The sequence below is a fragment of the Herpailurus yagouaroundi genome, unplaced genomic scaffold (genome assembly GCF_014898765.1).
Source record: "Herpailurus yagouaroundi ecotype Mexico unplaced genomic scaffold, PumYag 28, whole genome shotgun sequence".
NCBI classification, from domain to species: Eukaryota; Metazoa; Chordata; class Mammalia; order Carnivora; family Felidae; genus Herpailurus; species Herpailurus yagouaroundi.
In genome coordinates, this window is record NW_024412376.1 from 84,834,982 (window position 1) to 84,853,035 (window position 18,054).

The 18,054-nt window shown below is 37.7% G+C and overlaps 1 protein-coding gene across 3 annotated transcripts in view; it reads right to left on the reverse strand.

Moving 5' to 3' along the window:
- CUNH4orf17 (chromosome unknown C4orf17 homolog) overlaps positions 1-17,708 on the reverse strand; it is a 36,802-nt gene extending 19,094 nt beyond the window's left edge. For 2 of the 3 annotated variants that reach the window (XM_040477741.1, XM_040477725.1), the window contains exons 1-3: positions 16,421-16,667; positions 10,077-10,295; positions 2,333-2,542 (exon numbers count right to left, since the gene is read on the reverse strand). In XM_040477741.1, the coding sequence (XP_040333675.1) occupies positions 2,333-2,542; positions 10,077-10,203 (337 nt within the window). In that variant the 5' untranslated portion in view covers positions 10,204-10,295; positions 16,421-16,667. Of the gene's footprint in view, positions 1-2,332; positions 2,543-10,076; positions 10,296-16,420; positions 16,668-17,549 lie in introns of those variants that run through there. The other variant, XM_040477731.1, reaches the window with a different exon arrangement.
- Between the last annotated feature and the right edge of the window lie 346 nt (positions 17,709-18,054).

The following is an 18,054-nucleotide window of genomic DNA, read 5'->3' on the forward strand; positions in this document are numbered from 1 at the left end:
TGAGTGTCCGACTTCGGCTCAGATCATGATCTCACGGTTCGTGAGTTCAGGCCCCACATCGGGCTCTGTGATGACAGCTCAGAACCTGAAGCCTGCTTTGGATTCTGTGTCTCCCTCTCTCTCTGCCCCTTCCCCATATGCGCTCTGTCTCTCTCTGCCTGTCAAAAATAAAAAAAAACTAATAAAAAAAAATTTTAAAGCATATTGATATTTACAAAACTAATTCAATGCCCAGGAAGATGATATAAAGAAAGACTAGAAGAATTTTCTTGATCTGGGTAAACTAATTTTTAAAAGTGCACATTTCATATAAAACATGTTTTTCTCTGTTTCCTGTCCATATAGCTGTCACTTTTCCTAATTAAAGAGATTATAGGTGCGCTGTTTGCCCTGTGGCCACAAGCAGAGGATGTGTATTGAGCTATAATTACATTTTTAATTATATTTCTTATTTCATCAGTCGCTCAACCTTACACATTTCATAGCATCATCCAACTAAATCACTTTAAACCATTTAAATATTTGCTTCATTTCATTTTGCATTAATTTAAATAAAGCTATATTCTCTGTAAATAATGCTATCGTTTTTACTGAAGCCATAGTCAACAGAAACAATTTCCTAAAAGATGCAAAGATTTTGTGCATATTCCCAACAGTAACTGAATTCATTAGTTCTAGCTGAAGAGAGAAAACCATTGTAAAATTACCTCTCCGGAAGAGAACAGGAAGTAGGAAGAACAAAGTTATGGGTGGTGGTCTATTAAGGTAGTGCTCACTTGGGGAAACAGAAACCACTCTATTTTAAGCAAAAATGTAAATAAGACAGGGAATGCGGTATTTGCAACATCACTGGAAGGGCTGGAGCAGTGAACTCTGGCGTTGACCCTCACAAATCACTTCAAGAACATCTTGCACCTAGCCCGCCAGGGGGCACAGCCTTTTTGAGGGTGGGGGAGAGAGGGGAGTCAGGATGCCACTGACACTTGAGTTGCTGTCACATCACTGAGGCTAAAGATGAGGCACTGGAACATGCTGCAATCTGAAAGCCACCGTATCTGCTGACACCCATAAATCCAGAATCTGAACACTGGGATATTGTAGCAGGAAAACCCCATGTCTCCAGTCATGCTTGAGAGCAGACAGCAACCAAAACGATGACCTTAGCCCCACATCTGAAATATACATCTGATCAGGTGGCAACACTTAACTCCCATTAGGGGGCTCTTGCAAACCTAACTGTTAAGTTTCTGGGTTTCATGGTATAGGAAGGAACACCCAACAGTAGGTGGAATGTGTGGGCTTTATTCTCTACTGCTAGTGGAAAGGAAGGAAGAGGAACTCTTTGAAAGGATGAAATGAGTTAGCAAGCGTGAAGACCTTAGAATGGAATCACATAGGAAGTACTCTACTAATGATGCCTCTTATTGTCGCTTTTTGAAAGACAATACTATACCAAAACAATCTCAGGTGCCCCGGAACTTTTAATAATGGCAGGTAACTGTACAGGACAAGAGAAGGAGAATTGGAAGCAATTTCCAATACCCAGAGTTCCTTCTATTTTAGCTAGCCCTTTAGATTTTGCCATGCTGTGCTTTTTAAAATATGATAGTGCAGGATGTACAACACCGTGATTTGATATATGTATATATTGCAAAATGATCACCACAGTTAAGTGTAGTTAACTATCACCTTGCAAAATTATCAATATTTTTCTTGTGCTGAAAAATTTTAAATCTACTTTCATAATTTCCAAATACACAAGACAGTATTGTGAACTATAGTCATCATGGTCATGGTGTTCTGTTGATTAATCCCTTTTCATTTCAATTCAATAAACATTATTTCATTAATTAAAAATTTTTTACTGAAGATCAAACACTGTACTGGGACCTGGGGAGATACCAAGGATACCAGAAACACAGAAGGGAATAACCCTGGGCCCTGACCTTCAGGAGCTGGCCATCCAGCAGGGAGAAATGTAAACATGTAGTTCCATCCCTACTGCATTTCCCTGACTCACTTTTTGTCTGCAGTAGGTTCCCTATCATGTTGGGTAAACATTCATTTTCAGTATCTCTTAAGCTACTTTTGTTGGAATTAGAGACTAGAACCACACCAAATATGTCTTGGGCTACTGAAATGAGATTAAACGGATAAAAAAATTTTATAATGAATAACCTGTTTCACAGTGAGAAATCACTGCAGCTATGTTAGCTGCTATATTTTAAAATTGCTGCAGCTATATTAGCAATCATACAGACTATCCCCCCTACCACCTCTGGTTGTTTGCAGGAGACCTCAGGAAAGATTTCATTAGTCGCAAGGGACTCACCAGAATGAGGCCGAGGGGGCATTTTGATATGGTTTGGAGCCGGTGTGACTTCTCTGACAGGACTCTCCATGGTCGCAGTGCTGGGTGGGTAACCGCATTTGGCAAATGGTGTCTCATCCTTCTCTAAGTGGTTGAACTGGCCAACACCCCACAATGTTCCCAGTGAGTTCTCATCATCATTCACAGTACAGATGGGAATGTTATTCAAACCTAGTTGAGTAAGGATAAAAAGACCAAAAAAAGAAACAGATTAGGTTTTTGGCAGGTTTTCTCTGAATGATCAGCAATTTCCCAATTTGATATTGTTAAGTGTATATAAGATGTCAGACTCCAAATTGTATGAATGAATGCTAGGTGGATATTCTTTGAAAGTCAGTGTAGCAGGGATACAGGAGTACTGATGCATAGGGGCACTTGTACCCCAATGTTTATAGCAGCACTCTCAACAATAGCCAAATTATGGAAAGAGCCTAAATGTCCATCAACTGATGAATGGATCAAGAAATTGTGGTTTATATACACAATGGAATACTACGTGGCAATGAGAAAAAATGAAATATGGCCTTTTGTAGCAACGTGGATGGAACTGGAGAGTGTTTTGCTAAGTGAAATAAGCCATACAGAGAAAGACAGATACCATATGTTTTCACTCTTATGTGGATCCTGAGAAACTTAACAGAAACCCATGGGGGAGGGGAAGAAAAAAAAAAAAAAAGAGGTTAGAGTGGGAGAGAGCCAAAGCATAAGAGACTCTTAAAAACAGAACAAACTGAGGGTTGATGGGGGGTGGGAGGGAGGGGAGGGTGGGTGATGGGTATTGAGGAGGGCACCTTTTGGGATGAGCACTGGGTGTTGTATGGAAACCAATTTGACAATAAATTTCCTATATTAAAAAAAAATGAAAGTCAGTGTAGCAAATTATGTTAGCAATACATGCTTCCTTGAAATGTTCTGCCATCTCGTTAGCCTTGAGAACGAGGCTCACATCTTTGATCTTGGTCGGAGAGTCAAGTGGAATAGATCTGCCTCTATCCCAGACAGACGCCTCATTTCCCAAGTTTTGATAATGACCAAGCAGGATTATGTTAACCCTTTTCATGAACAGTACATTTAGACGTTTGAAAGCATCCAAAATGTCTCAATATAATAAGGCCTCCTAAAAGACATACACTGGCTCTTTTTTCGTACTGGCAAAAGATATAGACAGCTGTATAAACTAGGAACAGGAGGCAGGAGGAGGTGGATTATGAGCGAGGTAAGGAAGGAAAAAGCAGTGCAAAGCAAACTCCTTCCTCATGTCCAAGGCTTCTAGGCTCCTTCACTCTCCTGTAACAGCTATTTGCTTCTGGGTTATATATCGAATTATAGACATATCTTCTTTTCCGTGTAAACACTATGTCATGACGTGTCGGACAGTTTAGGAAATGAGGGTGTACAGGACATTGCTCGATGTTAATCCGTGAATTATGAGAGATAGTAATAGGCAGCTGTCTTGTTTCCAAGAAGTTGCACAAGAAGCTTCTGGATAGTTTTTTGTTTTTTGGGTTTTTTTTTTTTTGTTTTTGTTTTTGTGCCCATTTTCTTCTAAATTTCCTTCTAGTACTATCAGTCCCCCCTTCTTATCTATCTGCTCAAATGACATCATAAAGGTCTTTGCTGAAACCCCTGTCTGAAATGCACCCCTTCACACTCTGTTCCATTATGCCTTTTTATTTTTCTCATAGCATTTGTCCCTTGTCATATCTGTTTGCACATTGCTGGGCTGAGCTGTCCTAGAGTGTAAGCTTCATGAAAGCATGGATTTTGTGTGTTTGGTTTGCTACTCTATTCCCAGTGTCTAGAATAGTGCCTGGCACAAAGTAGGTGCTCTATGATTATTTATCAAATGAATGAATAACACAGCGAAATATAAAGCTTTTATTTAGTCTGATACTTAGAACTTTACTGATAGTAACTGGTTCCATATAGAAATGAGAATAACATTTTTAAAGATAGCATCACATCTTACCATTTTATCTTAAACACCTGAGATAGTGATTGGCCCAGGTGTATGGTGAATAACTGCCTACCAAATGAAATAAATAAAAGATTAACATGAAGACAAATCAAGGGTAAAATCCTTATTTTCTCTGCTATCTCCTTTAATTAAAAAATGGTGATACATAATATGAAAGAATTCAGATTCTATCTATCCAACAGTTGGGAAAGAACTACACAGAAATGTAAAAAGTGGAAGGGCACTAAAGTGGTTTCAGAGTCAAATGGGACAATATTAAATGATTTAAAGCTAGTCAGGGAAATGTAAAACTCAACCCAGCAGTGAAGAAGATTAGGACAACATTGGTGGGAGTTTCATTAACTGCTTTGAATATACAGGAGAATTAGGTTATGGAGTTTTGGGCCTAGGAATGACCAGCTCCCCCTATAGGGCATCAAATTTCTGTTACCTTTGTAATTATGAGGGACTCACCTTGTGGGAGAGTGTCACCAGAAGATTCAAATATCACATTCCTATCTAATTTTCTAATATGCAGCCCCAGTTTAATGAGGACATACTCTCATTTTATCTTTTTGTCCAAGGTAATTGTTTCCTTAGTTGATGAGTGTGCTCTAATATTGGGTTAAGTTAAATTTTAAATGTTAAAACAAAAAGGTTTAGAATTGTTATTTTAAAATTTGATTTAAAAATAACAAGTAACTGCAATAATCTTTATCGTGTACAAAACTTTCCATCAAAGATGCCAAAAATATTTACTATCAGCATAGCTGGTGTTGTAAAAGTATTAGTATTCCATTTCATTTCACACCCTCCTCTCCAGGCCAAGGACGACCCAACCTCCACAGACCAGCAGGGGAGTGGGGGTGTGGTCTGTTTTTCCTCCACGTTGCTCTTCCACTCTCCCTTCCCCACTCACTGCTTCCAGCTCCTCTGGAGTTGGGGTGGAAGATGAAGGAATGGTTAAAGGGACACAAAGTCTTACTTGCCGAATGGTTTTAATTTAGTGTTGAGGCATCTATGAAAGTGGATCTGTGAGACAGAGAAGAAATGCTGGCTCTTTCTCTCATGAGGCATTTTTGTGGGTTCTTTGGAGACCCTTGGTTGAGGAAATCTCTGATACTGTTCAGTCATGGAGAATGTACCTACCAGAAAATTATTAACATCTCTTCCTTCCCACCTTCACACCAGGCAAAATGTCACCAGCCTCTTTTGGCTGGAGTTGTCCTATTATAGTGGTTAGTCCTCTTGGGCTGGGTACCTGTAAGACAGTTTTTGACCAGCTTCCTCCTGAGTGTCCACTCTAGCCCACAGGAAACAAGGCCCTTTGCCTAGTCTTCTGTGGGAGAGCAACTTAATCCCAGTCTTTGTGCCACTGACATAGCTAGCTTCAGGCAGCTCCAGTTGGCTCTTGTCTTTAGATTTTAGAAGAGAATCAGGCACCATTCTCTGTCTTCCATAGCATAGAAGATACACAACAAGTTCACCCCAAGAATAGTCTCCCCATATTCCACTGCAGAAACAGTACAGGGCAGACCAGGAACAGCACAGGCAAGGATCTTGCTAGCCAGTGAGATCTCAGTCTCCTCTCTAGACCCTCCATTCTCCATAAATGGTCCCCTGGAAAGCCCTGAAGGTACCGGTGAAGGCAGCTACTACTGTTCCTCATGGAGGGGAGGGGGAGTACACAGCACCCCAAAGACTCTTGTCAAAGAAATCCTCACTCTCTTTCCTTTTCATGAACTTTTACTCTTCTCTAAAGCAAAAGAGCCTGGAGATAGGCTACCATGGTAGAGCCAGTTTTCAAATCACCTCTTAGCAAGTCATGCACAAATGATCTTGAAATTTGGCTTTAGCCAAAGTTCTGGAAACAAGAAAAGTCTCATTTAATCCCATGACTAAATATAATGCTTTTTTTCTATGCAGTAGTGACACTCAAATTTCTTTGGCTGTTGTGTCCTTTGTTCAATCACATTTTACTCCATGTTTGTCTCCTGCCCAGATTTCTAAGACTCCAGAACACAGCTCAAAAACCTCTGCCAAGCAAATGTAAGATTTTAATATCCTCAGGTCTATAAATTCAAACTTCCTCTATTCTATGTGATAGAAGAGGTTGTAGAGATCACTAGTTTGTAAATTAACTGAAAAATTTTCGTCTCTTACATGCATTTACCTTTCTATGGATGACCCCATTTACTGTTCCCTCCTTCTTTAAAATCACTTCTTTCCATTTTCAGAGACAACATTTTTCAACCCAGCATCTCTGCCCTTTCTTTTCAGTCTCTTTCTCTGGATTTTCTGTGTTTATACATCCCTGTGTTTTTCAGGGTTTTTTGGCATTTCTTTGCTTTCTTGAGCAATAACATTATAGTTTTAACCTAGATGTTCCTGCTTTTCAAATCTACTTTATAGACTCATCCAGTCCTTAGGCTCCAAGTCCTTATATCCGTTTCTCTACTTGGTCATTTGCTCCTGAATGTTCCATTGGCACATCGAGTACAACATGTTTGATATGAAGCTTTTAATCTTACCTCCTATATATGTTCTTCCTCCCATATGCTCAAGACTAATAGTTGCTCCACTATCCACCCAATCAACCAAGCTAAAAAAACTGGTAGTAATTCTAGACTTGTTATTCCATTCCCAAATCCAATAAAGGTCCAACTCCTGCTAATTGTTGCTCCTTAATGTTTATCATATGTATCTCTCAATCAAATCTCTGTGAAATGCATTCTTGATACTCCTCCAGCAATTTTCCTATCTCTGTATTACACCTCAACTTTCACCATACTTCTATTATTGCACATAACACTGTATTATAATTATTTCCTTCTATTTATATCTCCTCCAAACTACACTGTGAGCAGAAACTGGCTTGTGTTTTGTTGTTAGCAGAGTGCCTATATGTATCACAAATAGAGACTCTAACCTGACATTTCTTAGACTGAACAAACTTAAAAAAAAATTTTTTTTAATGTTTACTTATTTCTGAGACAGAGAGAGATAGAGCATGAGTGGGGGAGGGACAGAGAGAAAGGGAGACACAGAATCTGAAGCAGGCTCCAGGCTCTAAACTGTCAGCACAGAGCCCGACGCGGGGCTCAAACTCACAAACCGTGAGATCATGACCTGAGCCAAAGTCGGTCGCTCAACCGACTGAGCCACCCAGGCGTCCCTGAACAAACTTACTGATGATTTAATTTTTAAAAGATTTATCACCAATAATAACATTAGATCTCAACAGACTAGAACATTTGAATATTGGTAAAATGGACTATAAGAATTATCTTTGGCGTAAAACTAGTGAAACTAGTTGTAGTGTCCTCTTACTCAGTATGGGCTCAAAGCACTGGCTGTTAATGGCCAAAACAAAGCAGTTTGCTGCTCTTCTCTTTCTCATCCAACTCCAGTTACTAGGCTTTCTAGAAGCCTTTGCATGGATATCCTTGAAAGATTTCCAAGAAAATTTTGTATTCAATTGAACATATATTTATATGTGAACATGTATTACTATCAGCAAGGCTTTGTGGTAGGCATTGTAGGGTGTTTGAAGGCATAAAACTCCATCCCTTGCCTGCCAACAGTTTTATGCTGTAATGATAGGTATAAGATATTCAAGGCAGAGTGTGAAATAACATATACAAGAATTATATATTATATATCAAGTATCTGAAAGTCAGAAAAAATATTACACTCAATTTGGTAGTATTTGCCTTCATAGAAAAAAAAAGTTCCAATTAAATGCAATGGTTTTCTCATGTGGATTTTGAAAAACTCTGTCATCAGATTTTGCCACAACAATAGATTTCGAGGTCATCTATGACTTCTATTGTAATATGTGTTTGCTTTCTCTTGGCTTTCATTTTCCTGATCTTCTCTAGGAATTTGTCTTTGATGATCATCCCCAGCCATTCTCATTGAATCTTGGTTTATCTCATAACCTTCTGATGTTTTTTTGTTTTTTTTTTTGTTTTGTTTTTTTTTCCTCTGTGCTGCTCACCTAAGCTTTTCCTCTTGCTCTGCCTCAAAGTTCAGCCTTCACTTCTCTGCTTACTCTGCCCTGGCCCATTCTCTATCCCTTTCACTTAGATGACTAAGTCCATCTTTTAACTTATCTCCCAACCCCTCGTTAGGCCCCTGCTCCTCTTCCACTTTCTATAATACAGCTAGAATGATTTTTTTAAAGAATGAAATCACTTGCTCAAGGACACACAACTAGATAGCTGAGGTAGAACGTGAACTCTGTTTAAAAATCTATGAGAGGCTCTAAATTTTACCTGGGTATAATTTAAGCTCCCTTCTTTCCTTACACAAAAATTTACCTAGCACCTCCCATGTGGCAGCCACTCTTTGGGAAATTGAAATAAGTGGTGAGTAAAACAGATGTCTTCTGTTTTCAAGGAGCTCACAAATTAGCAGAAGGTATTTGATCATAATCAAATAAAAATATTTCGTCACAAACTGCAATGACTGTGCAGGTGCATCTACCCAAAACCATGCTTTCAGGATGCTCACACTCATCTGTCTACCTGACAGATGTGTCAGCTACTGATGGCTCATGCTGAGTCCCTCTCTGGGAATTGCTTCCAGCTGAAGATAGTTCTTCTCATGCACGATGGGAACTTGACCAATGAGTATTTGGTGGGGGGTACAAAGGCCTTACCCCCTTTCCTCAAGTTGAGATACCTCTACAAAGCCATCCATGGCTCCTTATGGGGCTGACTGAGGCCTCTACTGTATCTGTATCACAGCTCAAGTTCTGCTAAATCCTGCTTCCCTTGACTCCTATACATGTTGTTCCTGAGAGCAGCCCCAGTAAATCTCCTTCAAACAGTTCTCCATACTACAGTCTATTTCCAGAGAACCTGACTTAAGACAATTGCTGTGATAGAATACTATGAGAATATAACATAAGGAAATTTAATTTAGATTGAGGATATGGAGCCCAGAATGTCTCTTTTAAGTTACATTTCAAGAAACTTGAAAAATAAGAAACAGCAAGTAATAATGGAATTTTTGGCAAGAGGAAATAGTATGAGTGAAAATCTAGAGGTTGGAAAAGTCTTATTACGTGTTCAAGGAACTTACGCAAGTCCAGTGTGGTTTATGTACAGTGAAGACGGGTGGGTAGGTATTGATAGGAAATGAGTCAAAAGAGGCAGAGGCCACATACATCATAGGAAACATTTTAGTCTATGTCAAGATAGTCATTATCTTAAGTGCATGTGAAGTCTCTGAAGGATTTTGAGTAGGATATTTGAGCAGTTAAATTTACATTTTAATATGATCTTTCTTGTTGTTCTATGGAGAGTGGATTGGATGAGGGCAGGGGTGGAAGTAGAGCAGTTAGAAGGCTACAAATTGCAAAAGTAGTAGTCAGACCAAGGGATAAGAATGGCCTAGAATGGAGCTGCAACCATGGCCATGGGGAGAAGTAGCTTAATTTGCAAAATATTTAGAAAAAAAAAGTGATGAGATCAAGGGAAGTATTGCAAGAGGAGAGGAAGGAAGTTCAAGAAGGGACCAAATTTATAGTCCCTTTCCCAACCAAGGGTTAATGCCTGGCACAGAGGATGCCTGTAAGCCTCTGCTCTAACTCCAATGCTGGCATCTGGTCTTAATGTTCAAAACCTGGGCCTCTCTATTGGTTACATATTTTGAACAGTATCCCTGTGCTTACCCACCAGAATCATCAAGTAGCCCAAATGTTGAGAAAGGGAAACATTCTAGGACCTTGAGTCACCTTACCTTTGATGTGGCACACCCTTCTGGGATGAGGGGTGTGCCGGACTAGAAAACAACCTCCATTTCTAGCCATAATATGGCTGCATTTGCTCTCAAACTGAGGAGCAGACATTGGGGACTTGAGGCTCATGTTCTCCGGATGTTGGTTTGCCCCTCTCCACTGTTGCCACAAAATGTCTTGGGGTTCTACCTGGTAACCTCACTTCCAGAGGTGCTCTGACCCTGAAATCATAAAATGACAATCATTCTGATGAGGGGCTCTTGACATTTCTTACACATCAAATATTTCTTCATTGCTTGCACTGCTGAGTTGTTTCCCTTGTCAAAGCAATGTGAGGCTATTATACTTTCAGATTAAATTTTTATACACATTGAAATGAATTCGGGTATGGGTGGAAGCAAAGAATTTTTCCCTGGAAAATTCAAAACATTTGTGAGAAGCTTAAAATACATTCTATATTTAATTACATTTAAGGTCACTTTGTTAGCTTACCAACATAAAAATAACAGGTTATCAATTTTGATATAGTAAATGAAAATGATAGCTTTAAAATACAATACACACAAATGTGCTTTACATGAATACACCTTTCATATTATGATATAATATACATATGAAGACCTTTAATATTATACTTTAAGAAAACCAGTTTGTTTGTTTGTTTGTTTTTTAAGTAGGCTTCACCTTCAGCACAGAGCTCAATGCTGAGCTTGAACTCACAACCCTGAGATCAAGAGTCCAATGCTCAACCAACTGAGCCACCCAGGTACCCCTAGAAAACCACCTTAAATTTGTATCATCTTCTGAGAGGATGGTAAAACCTAAAAATAAGGGGGGGAAATCTGATTGTACCTACAAATGATAAACTGGAGAACATTTGACATGTTGTTGTTTGTAATTTTCAGTATTATTTAATGATTTTCTTTCAATCACTCAGGAATTATTTATTAGATAGCTAAAGTGTCATAGGCCTAAGGGATCAAAGATAATGTTATGGCTCTTAGGGAATTTACAATTACGTGGGGGGAAAGTTCTGGATTACTAACATAGGAAAGAGTTAAACAAACTTTCTTAAAGATAACATATTACTAGAGCACCTGAGTGTCTCAGTCAGTTAAGCATCCAACTCTTGATTTCATCTCAGGTCATGATCTCATGGTTTGTGGGATTGAGCCCTACATTGGGCTCTGCACTGACAGCCCGGAGCCTGCTTGGGATTCTCTCTCTTCCTCTCTCTCTGCCCCTCCCCACTCATGTTCTCTCTCTCTCTCTCTCAAAATAAATAAACTTTAAAAAAATGGTATGCTATCTTGAAATATAAAGAAGGGTTTTTTTCTGGTGTTTGTTGTATATTTCCTATCTTACGTGGCTATCTTATTCATGATAGCAGGACCAGCAAATACACATTTTATTTCTAACCACGGCAGGGAGTTTTTCTGGTCAGAATAATTTTCAACATCGAAATATGTCCATATTCTAGAAATTGTTCTCAATATTTTGTTGGGGCAGACATTTTTAGTTCATTGACTACTTTTTAGACCAAAGAATCTGTGTTCAAGTTTTCCATGGTATACATTCAGAGTGTATGGTATATGTTATCAGTCCTGTTACCACAAATACCTAATGTTCATAAATTCTAAAATTATTCTAGGCTAAATAAAATATGTTAAAATATTTGAACTCATAAAGTACTATTATCTATCAATAAAAAATATTTTCTTATTGTTCCTTATAAATAATGAGTTAATTCTAGCCTCTTTGTGTAACCCAAACTATAGCCTTACTCATTCTTTCTGTGTGGGACCTTTTGCACAATTAAGTCAGTAAATTCATTTTTTATCTGTATTGGAGAAAAAGGGTACAGTAGACAATTTGGAGAGTGGAACTATCAAGTTAACTTTCAAGTTAAAGTGAACTGAAACTTTAAAATGAGATGTATGGTCCCAGCTTTTCCATTAACAAGCTAAGTCACCATGGATCAATTATTTTATTTCCTAGATTTTTATTTTTTCATCTGAAACCTGATGAGATTGACTGAGACATCAGCTAGAATGTTCAGCTATTCTACTGGGTGTGTCTTACCCTCATTAATCATTTCTTAGGCTAATTTGAAGGATAATGACATACTTCAAATTCTGGTATTAAAGGTCAATAAACAATGAAGAAAACTCTTTCTCCTCTTATAAAAAAAACAGTGCCTTCAAGAAGTCTGAAATTCATCTTGCTTTTATACTTTAAAAGATGCTATAGGGCTTTCTTTTGTATTACAGAAAATTTAATTACCTGATGTTGTGGCTTTTATTGTTTCTTTTGGAGGTTTTGAAATGATGTTAAAGGGATTCAGGCAATATGTAAATATTTTATCCACATATATCATTAAAAATTTTACAAAATCCAATATACATTATGTACTGTTGAAAGTCTGACTTACACTTAAGTCCTTTATCATATATGTGTTTCAGAATATTTTCTCCCAGTCTGTGGGAGACATTGTTTTAAGAACTTTTACAGGGAATAATATAGTTTCACTTTTCTTCAGGTTTGAGATAGCTTTATTTTTTCATTATTAGATCACTTGCTAGAACAATTCAAAGTACAACTTTGTCCAGACTTTTTCATTTATCTAATTTCTGGACAAAGTTGTACTTTGAATTGTTCTAGCAAGTGATCTAATAACGAAAAAATAAAGCTATCTCAAACCTGAAGAAAAGTGAAACTATATTATTCCCTGTAAAAGTTCTTAAAACAATGTCTCCCACAGACTGGGAGAAAATATTCTGAAACACATATATGATAAAGGACTTGTATCCAGAGTAACAAAGAACACTTAAAAGTCAACATTAAGAAAACAAATAGCCAAATTAATAACTAGGTGAAAAAGGTGAATAAACACCTCATCAAAGAAGATGATCAGATGGCAAATAAGCACGCATATAAAAAGATACTCAACATCACTTATCATTAGGGAATTGCAAATTAAAATAATGACATAGCACTACTCACTTATTAGATTGGCTAAAGTCCAAAATACTGACAATGCTGACAGGAATGTGGAGCAACGGGAACTCTCACTCATTGCCAGTGGGAACACAAAATGGTATAGCCACTTTGGAAGGTAGGTTGGAAGTTTCTTTCAAAACTACACATACTCTTACCATAGACCCAGCAATTGTACTCCTAGGTGTTTACCCAAAGGATTTGAACTCATGTCCACAGGGAAACCTACACATGAATGTTTATTCATAATTGCCAAAAAATGGAAGCAACCAGGGTGTCCTTCAATAGGTGAATGGATAAATTGTAGTACCTCCATACAGTGGAATACTATTCAGTAATAAAAAGAAATGAGCTATCAAGTCATGAAAAGACATGGAAGAATGTATGTTGTTAGAATGTATGTTGTTAGAAGCCAGTTTGAAAAGCCTACACACTGAGTGATTCCCGCTACATAACGTTCTGGAAGAAGCAAAACTATGGAGACAGTAAAAAGATCAGTGGTTGCCAGAAGTTCTAGAGGGACAGTGGGGGAATAATGAATAGATGGAGATCAGGGGATTTTTAGTGCAGTGAAACCAGCCTGTAGTATACTGTTCTAGACTGTAGTTGTGGATATATGACATCATGCATTTGTTGAAAGCTACAGAACTGTACAACACAGAGTGAATGGTAATGTAAACTATGGACTTTAGTTAATAATAATGTATGGTTTTTGTTCATAAATTGTGACAAATGTAACACACTAGTGAAGATGTGAATAATAGGGGAGATTGGGCAGGGGCGATATATGGAACTCCCTGTACTTTCTGCTTAATTTTTCTGCAAGCTTAAAAACTACTGTAAAAAATAAAGTCTACTAATGTAAAAAAACAAAAAAAGAAACTAACTCAAGCCTGAAGAAAAGCAAAACTATTTTAGTTACTATTAATGATGGCCCACATCTTTCTCTTCCACTTGTTGCCTATATTGATTTTAACACTACTTAACTGACTGATAATACATTTTTGCATTGATTTTAGTGGATATCTTTCCAAAGTTCATGAATTGGCTTAAAGTAATATTTTTCTATTTAAATATTTCTCTTTAATATAAGCATTGATTTGGGGCTATAATTTTTTTAAGACATAAACTCTAAACAAATGAATCATTCATTCTTCTACAAAAGGTTAGATTTTTCCCCCCAAAGGCAAAAGAAACATGAAAAGAACATGTTATTAAAATAAGGAATTAATAGAGGACCAGAAAATAATTTACTTGTTGATAAACAAACATAATCTTTGTTAGAGAATCTAACAGAAATTTCATTTATTTTATAATGAAGTGACTAAACATTTTCCTGAACCAATATTAGAGCATCCCATCAATGCAAAATTGTTCAGTACATATCATGGACGGACTCTGTAGACGAAATCAGTTATAATAACTTCTGTAATGTGCCATGGATTATTTACAGTTTTGTGATAAATAATAGGTATTTTTTAACTCCAAAACAAACAAAAAACACCACAAAGAAAACAACACACACACACACACACACACACACACACACACACACACACACACTGTTTCCACTATTTTAGCTTAGTAGGTATTTGCTGTATAATATGGGGCAGCAGTTCTCAGCCTTCTTTCCCCACCTGATGCACATGACAGGTGATGTTCGGAGGAAAGACATCGCCATCCCATGTTCAGATTTTAAAGAATGAATTCCACAGTTGTGGTAGAGCAAAGTACTAAAAAAAAAAAAAATCAATCACCCCAACTACAGTGTGTCAGTAACTGTTGCTCACAGGAGCTGTATAAACAGGTTTTAACTCCAGTCTTTCCAAACAGGTAGGCACATGTCATTGCAACTAAACGCCAACAGGTAGTGTTAGAAAACTTACCCTTCTTTGTATTAATTCCTTTTAAAAGCTAAACAATTTCTAAACATGAGCGTTTTAGTTATTATCAGTAAGTATGTTGGGTCTCGCCTCACTGTGTTGCAAAACCTCGGTGGAGCCCTCCTGACTTGGAGGGTATGTCCAAAAAGATGTGCTGAGAGAAAGTAGCCAAGTTCCATTTATAATTCTATTCTACTTGTGATGCCAGCATTCTGCTTTTGCCTTGAAGAGGAAGAGAAAAACCTGTACAGTGGTAACTGATGGAAAATCTAATTAAAATTACCCTTTGTCATTCAGGGAATCGTGCAAGCACTTCTGGGAGCAGTATTTCCTTTTCTATAGCCTCTTGAATCTACCTATATATTAGCAAGTCACTGAATTTTATTTAGACTACATGACACAAAATCTTCAAAATCTAGAGTTTCAGAGGTATGATTAATCATGTAGTTCTAAATCTGGTCATCGTTACTTTTAAAATATGTAAATCTAGGGGCGCCTGGGTAGCTCAGTCAGTTAAACATTCACTTTGGCTTAGGTTATGATCTCGTGGTCTGTGGGTTGGAACCCTGCGTCCGGCCGTGTGCTGACAGCTCAGAGCCTGGAGCCTGCTTCGGATTCTGTGTCTCCCTCTCTTTCTACCTCTCCTTCGCTGGTGTTCTCTCTCACTCTCAAAAATGAATAAATGCTAAAAAAAATTTAACAAACATAAAATATGCCAATCTGTATTAAATATTAATAATCTTAGTCTAAAGTAACACTTATGTAAGATGTATGTTTAAAACAAGAGGATACGACATCTGATCAATGAACAGCTGTAAGTTACAAAGAATTCCTAGAGATGTAAAGATTGTTATTTAGGTGATGAATGCTGAACCATTTTGTAGGTCACCTCGCCTAAAAGGCATGCCACTAAGATCTTCACTGCATTCATTGCTCTGCCTACAGGAGACTTTCTCCTAAGGCTAAGGCTTCCTTACCCTTCTCTAAAGTAGTTCCCACCATCTTCCCTGCCTGGATCACTGTCTATCCCTAACTCTCCTTAGGAGATCTCCATAAGTGCATGTTATTCCCTGGCTTTTTTTTTTTTTCATTTCTGTGTTTATTTTCCGCTTCTCTCCATAGGATATCATAATCAAGCAGGCAATGGTCTAGTCTAAGTTCTGTATTCCCAATACCTGTCACATAGTATATGTTCAGTATTTGTTAAATGAAGTTAAATGTTATCCACAGAACAAATGTCTTTATCCCACAAACTTAGCTTATTTTATTTGTATGATCTCCTCAAAGATAGGTGGTTTACTTTATTTTTTTTAGGTGGTTTACTTTAAAAGATAATACCTCATTACCACAAAACAGATTTATTTGGCCTTCACATAGTCTTGAAAAGAGGATGAACCTGAGATCCATTAACTAAATCATACCTAAACTTTTTGAAAATTATTTTAATGATGAATTTAAAATTATACCTGAGGACAGTTTTTAAAGAAGGTGATCTTGTTCACAGGAACTCAAGGCTATTGATACATTCCAAGCCTCATAATGGGTCTATGCTGAGTTGTCACTGATTTCCTTAAATCTTTGCACTTGAGCTGGGAATTTCTAATTGGCAGAGACAGCCTAATGTCTAATGCATCCAGTAGAATATCACTGTCTCCCTCCAGTTTCTCCCACTGTTGCTACAAAGAGCCCAGGAGGCTCCCTGGTTGTTAAGATACACTACAAAGCTTAGCAACGTGGTAAGATTCCTTAGGGAAATCTGAGTTCCAGAACCTCTTCACCCCATGTTCTCAGAGCTCCACAGCTTGACAAAACCACATGGTAGCAGTCACTTTTCTCAGTTTCAGACATATAATAGTGTTGAATCGAATGAAAGAGAAAGAGAAAAAAGAAAGAGCAATCAATATCATTTATTGATACTTTCTCCATAATTCTGCTTGAAGAATACATACTATGCAGAGGTAATCAAACTTCTCACCCAAAACTAGGGGGAGAAAATGTGGGTGATTTTAAAGATATCCCATTCTGCTTGGTAGTCAGCATGTCCATGGCAATGACTTGCTCAATAGTATTGAAAAAAAATTGAAATGTTAATTAAAAGTCATAAAGAAACATTAAATAATACAGTTAAAGTCATAGGGTTCCCTGGGAAAGGGAAGATGGAATCATACATAGTAATTCCATACATGCACATACACATATACACATACATACATGTGTCCTTCAGCTCTCCGGATTATATATACTAGTGCTTCCTAATATTTTTCTTTTCAGACCACGTATGGTTTTTAATTTCTAAATCAGTCTCTGAAATCAATGTAGATAGTTTCTAAAAGGCAAATACTAGTTTAAAACAATGCAAGGATACACTCCAATTCGGTCTGGATTTTTTTTGTTGTTTGGCCCCAAGAATTAAAGGCTAAATATCTCCTCTTGCCTATAACCCATTCAGGACTTGTACCACACTATTTTTCTGTATTTTATGGAAGATTCAAACAATTTTCTAATGTAATTTTGACATTTTGAAATGTTCATGCTACATTTTGTGTCGGGAATTTGCTTTCCACAGCTAGTCATAGAGACTTATTTCTCCTTCACCTGAGAGAGTCCAAGAGTCCAAGGTTGGTGTGGAAGCTCCATGGTGTCATTTGGAGCCTAGACTTGTTCCACATTTTGGTCCATCTTCCTTGATATGTGGCTTCCCTCCTTGAAGCTAACTCTTATCCAAGATGGTTCCTGAAGTTCCAGTCATCTGAATGGCTACTATATTATAGACATCAAATGCACAGTGCTGGCAGAAAAGAAAAGGAAAGAGGGGTGAGTGCAGACAAGGACATGACGGCTATGTGCTCCCTCCATAAAAGCCTTTTCATGAGTCCCAGACAATAATCTAGGTGCCTTGATCACTTCTAGCTGCAAGGTGGGGATAGAAAGTGTGGCTTCTTCACAGGGCATATCGCCACTGATTTCTCAAAGAGGAGCTCAGTTACCAAAAGAAGAGTGAGATAAGGTATATTGGGTTATAAACAGTTTCTACCACAGATCCTGACATTATACCTGACCCCTGTGGAAGAGGTTTTGACATCTACGCAGTTGCACCTTT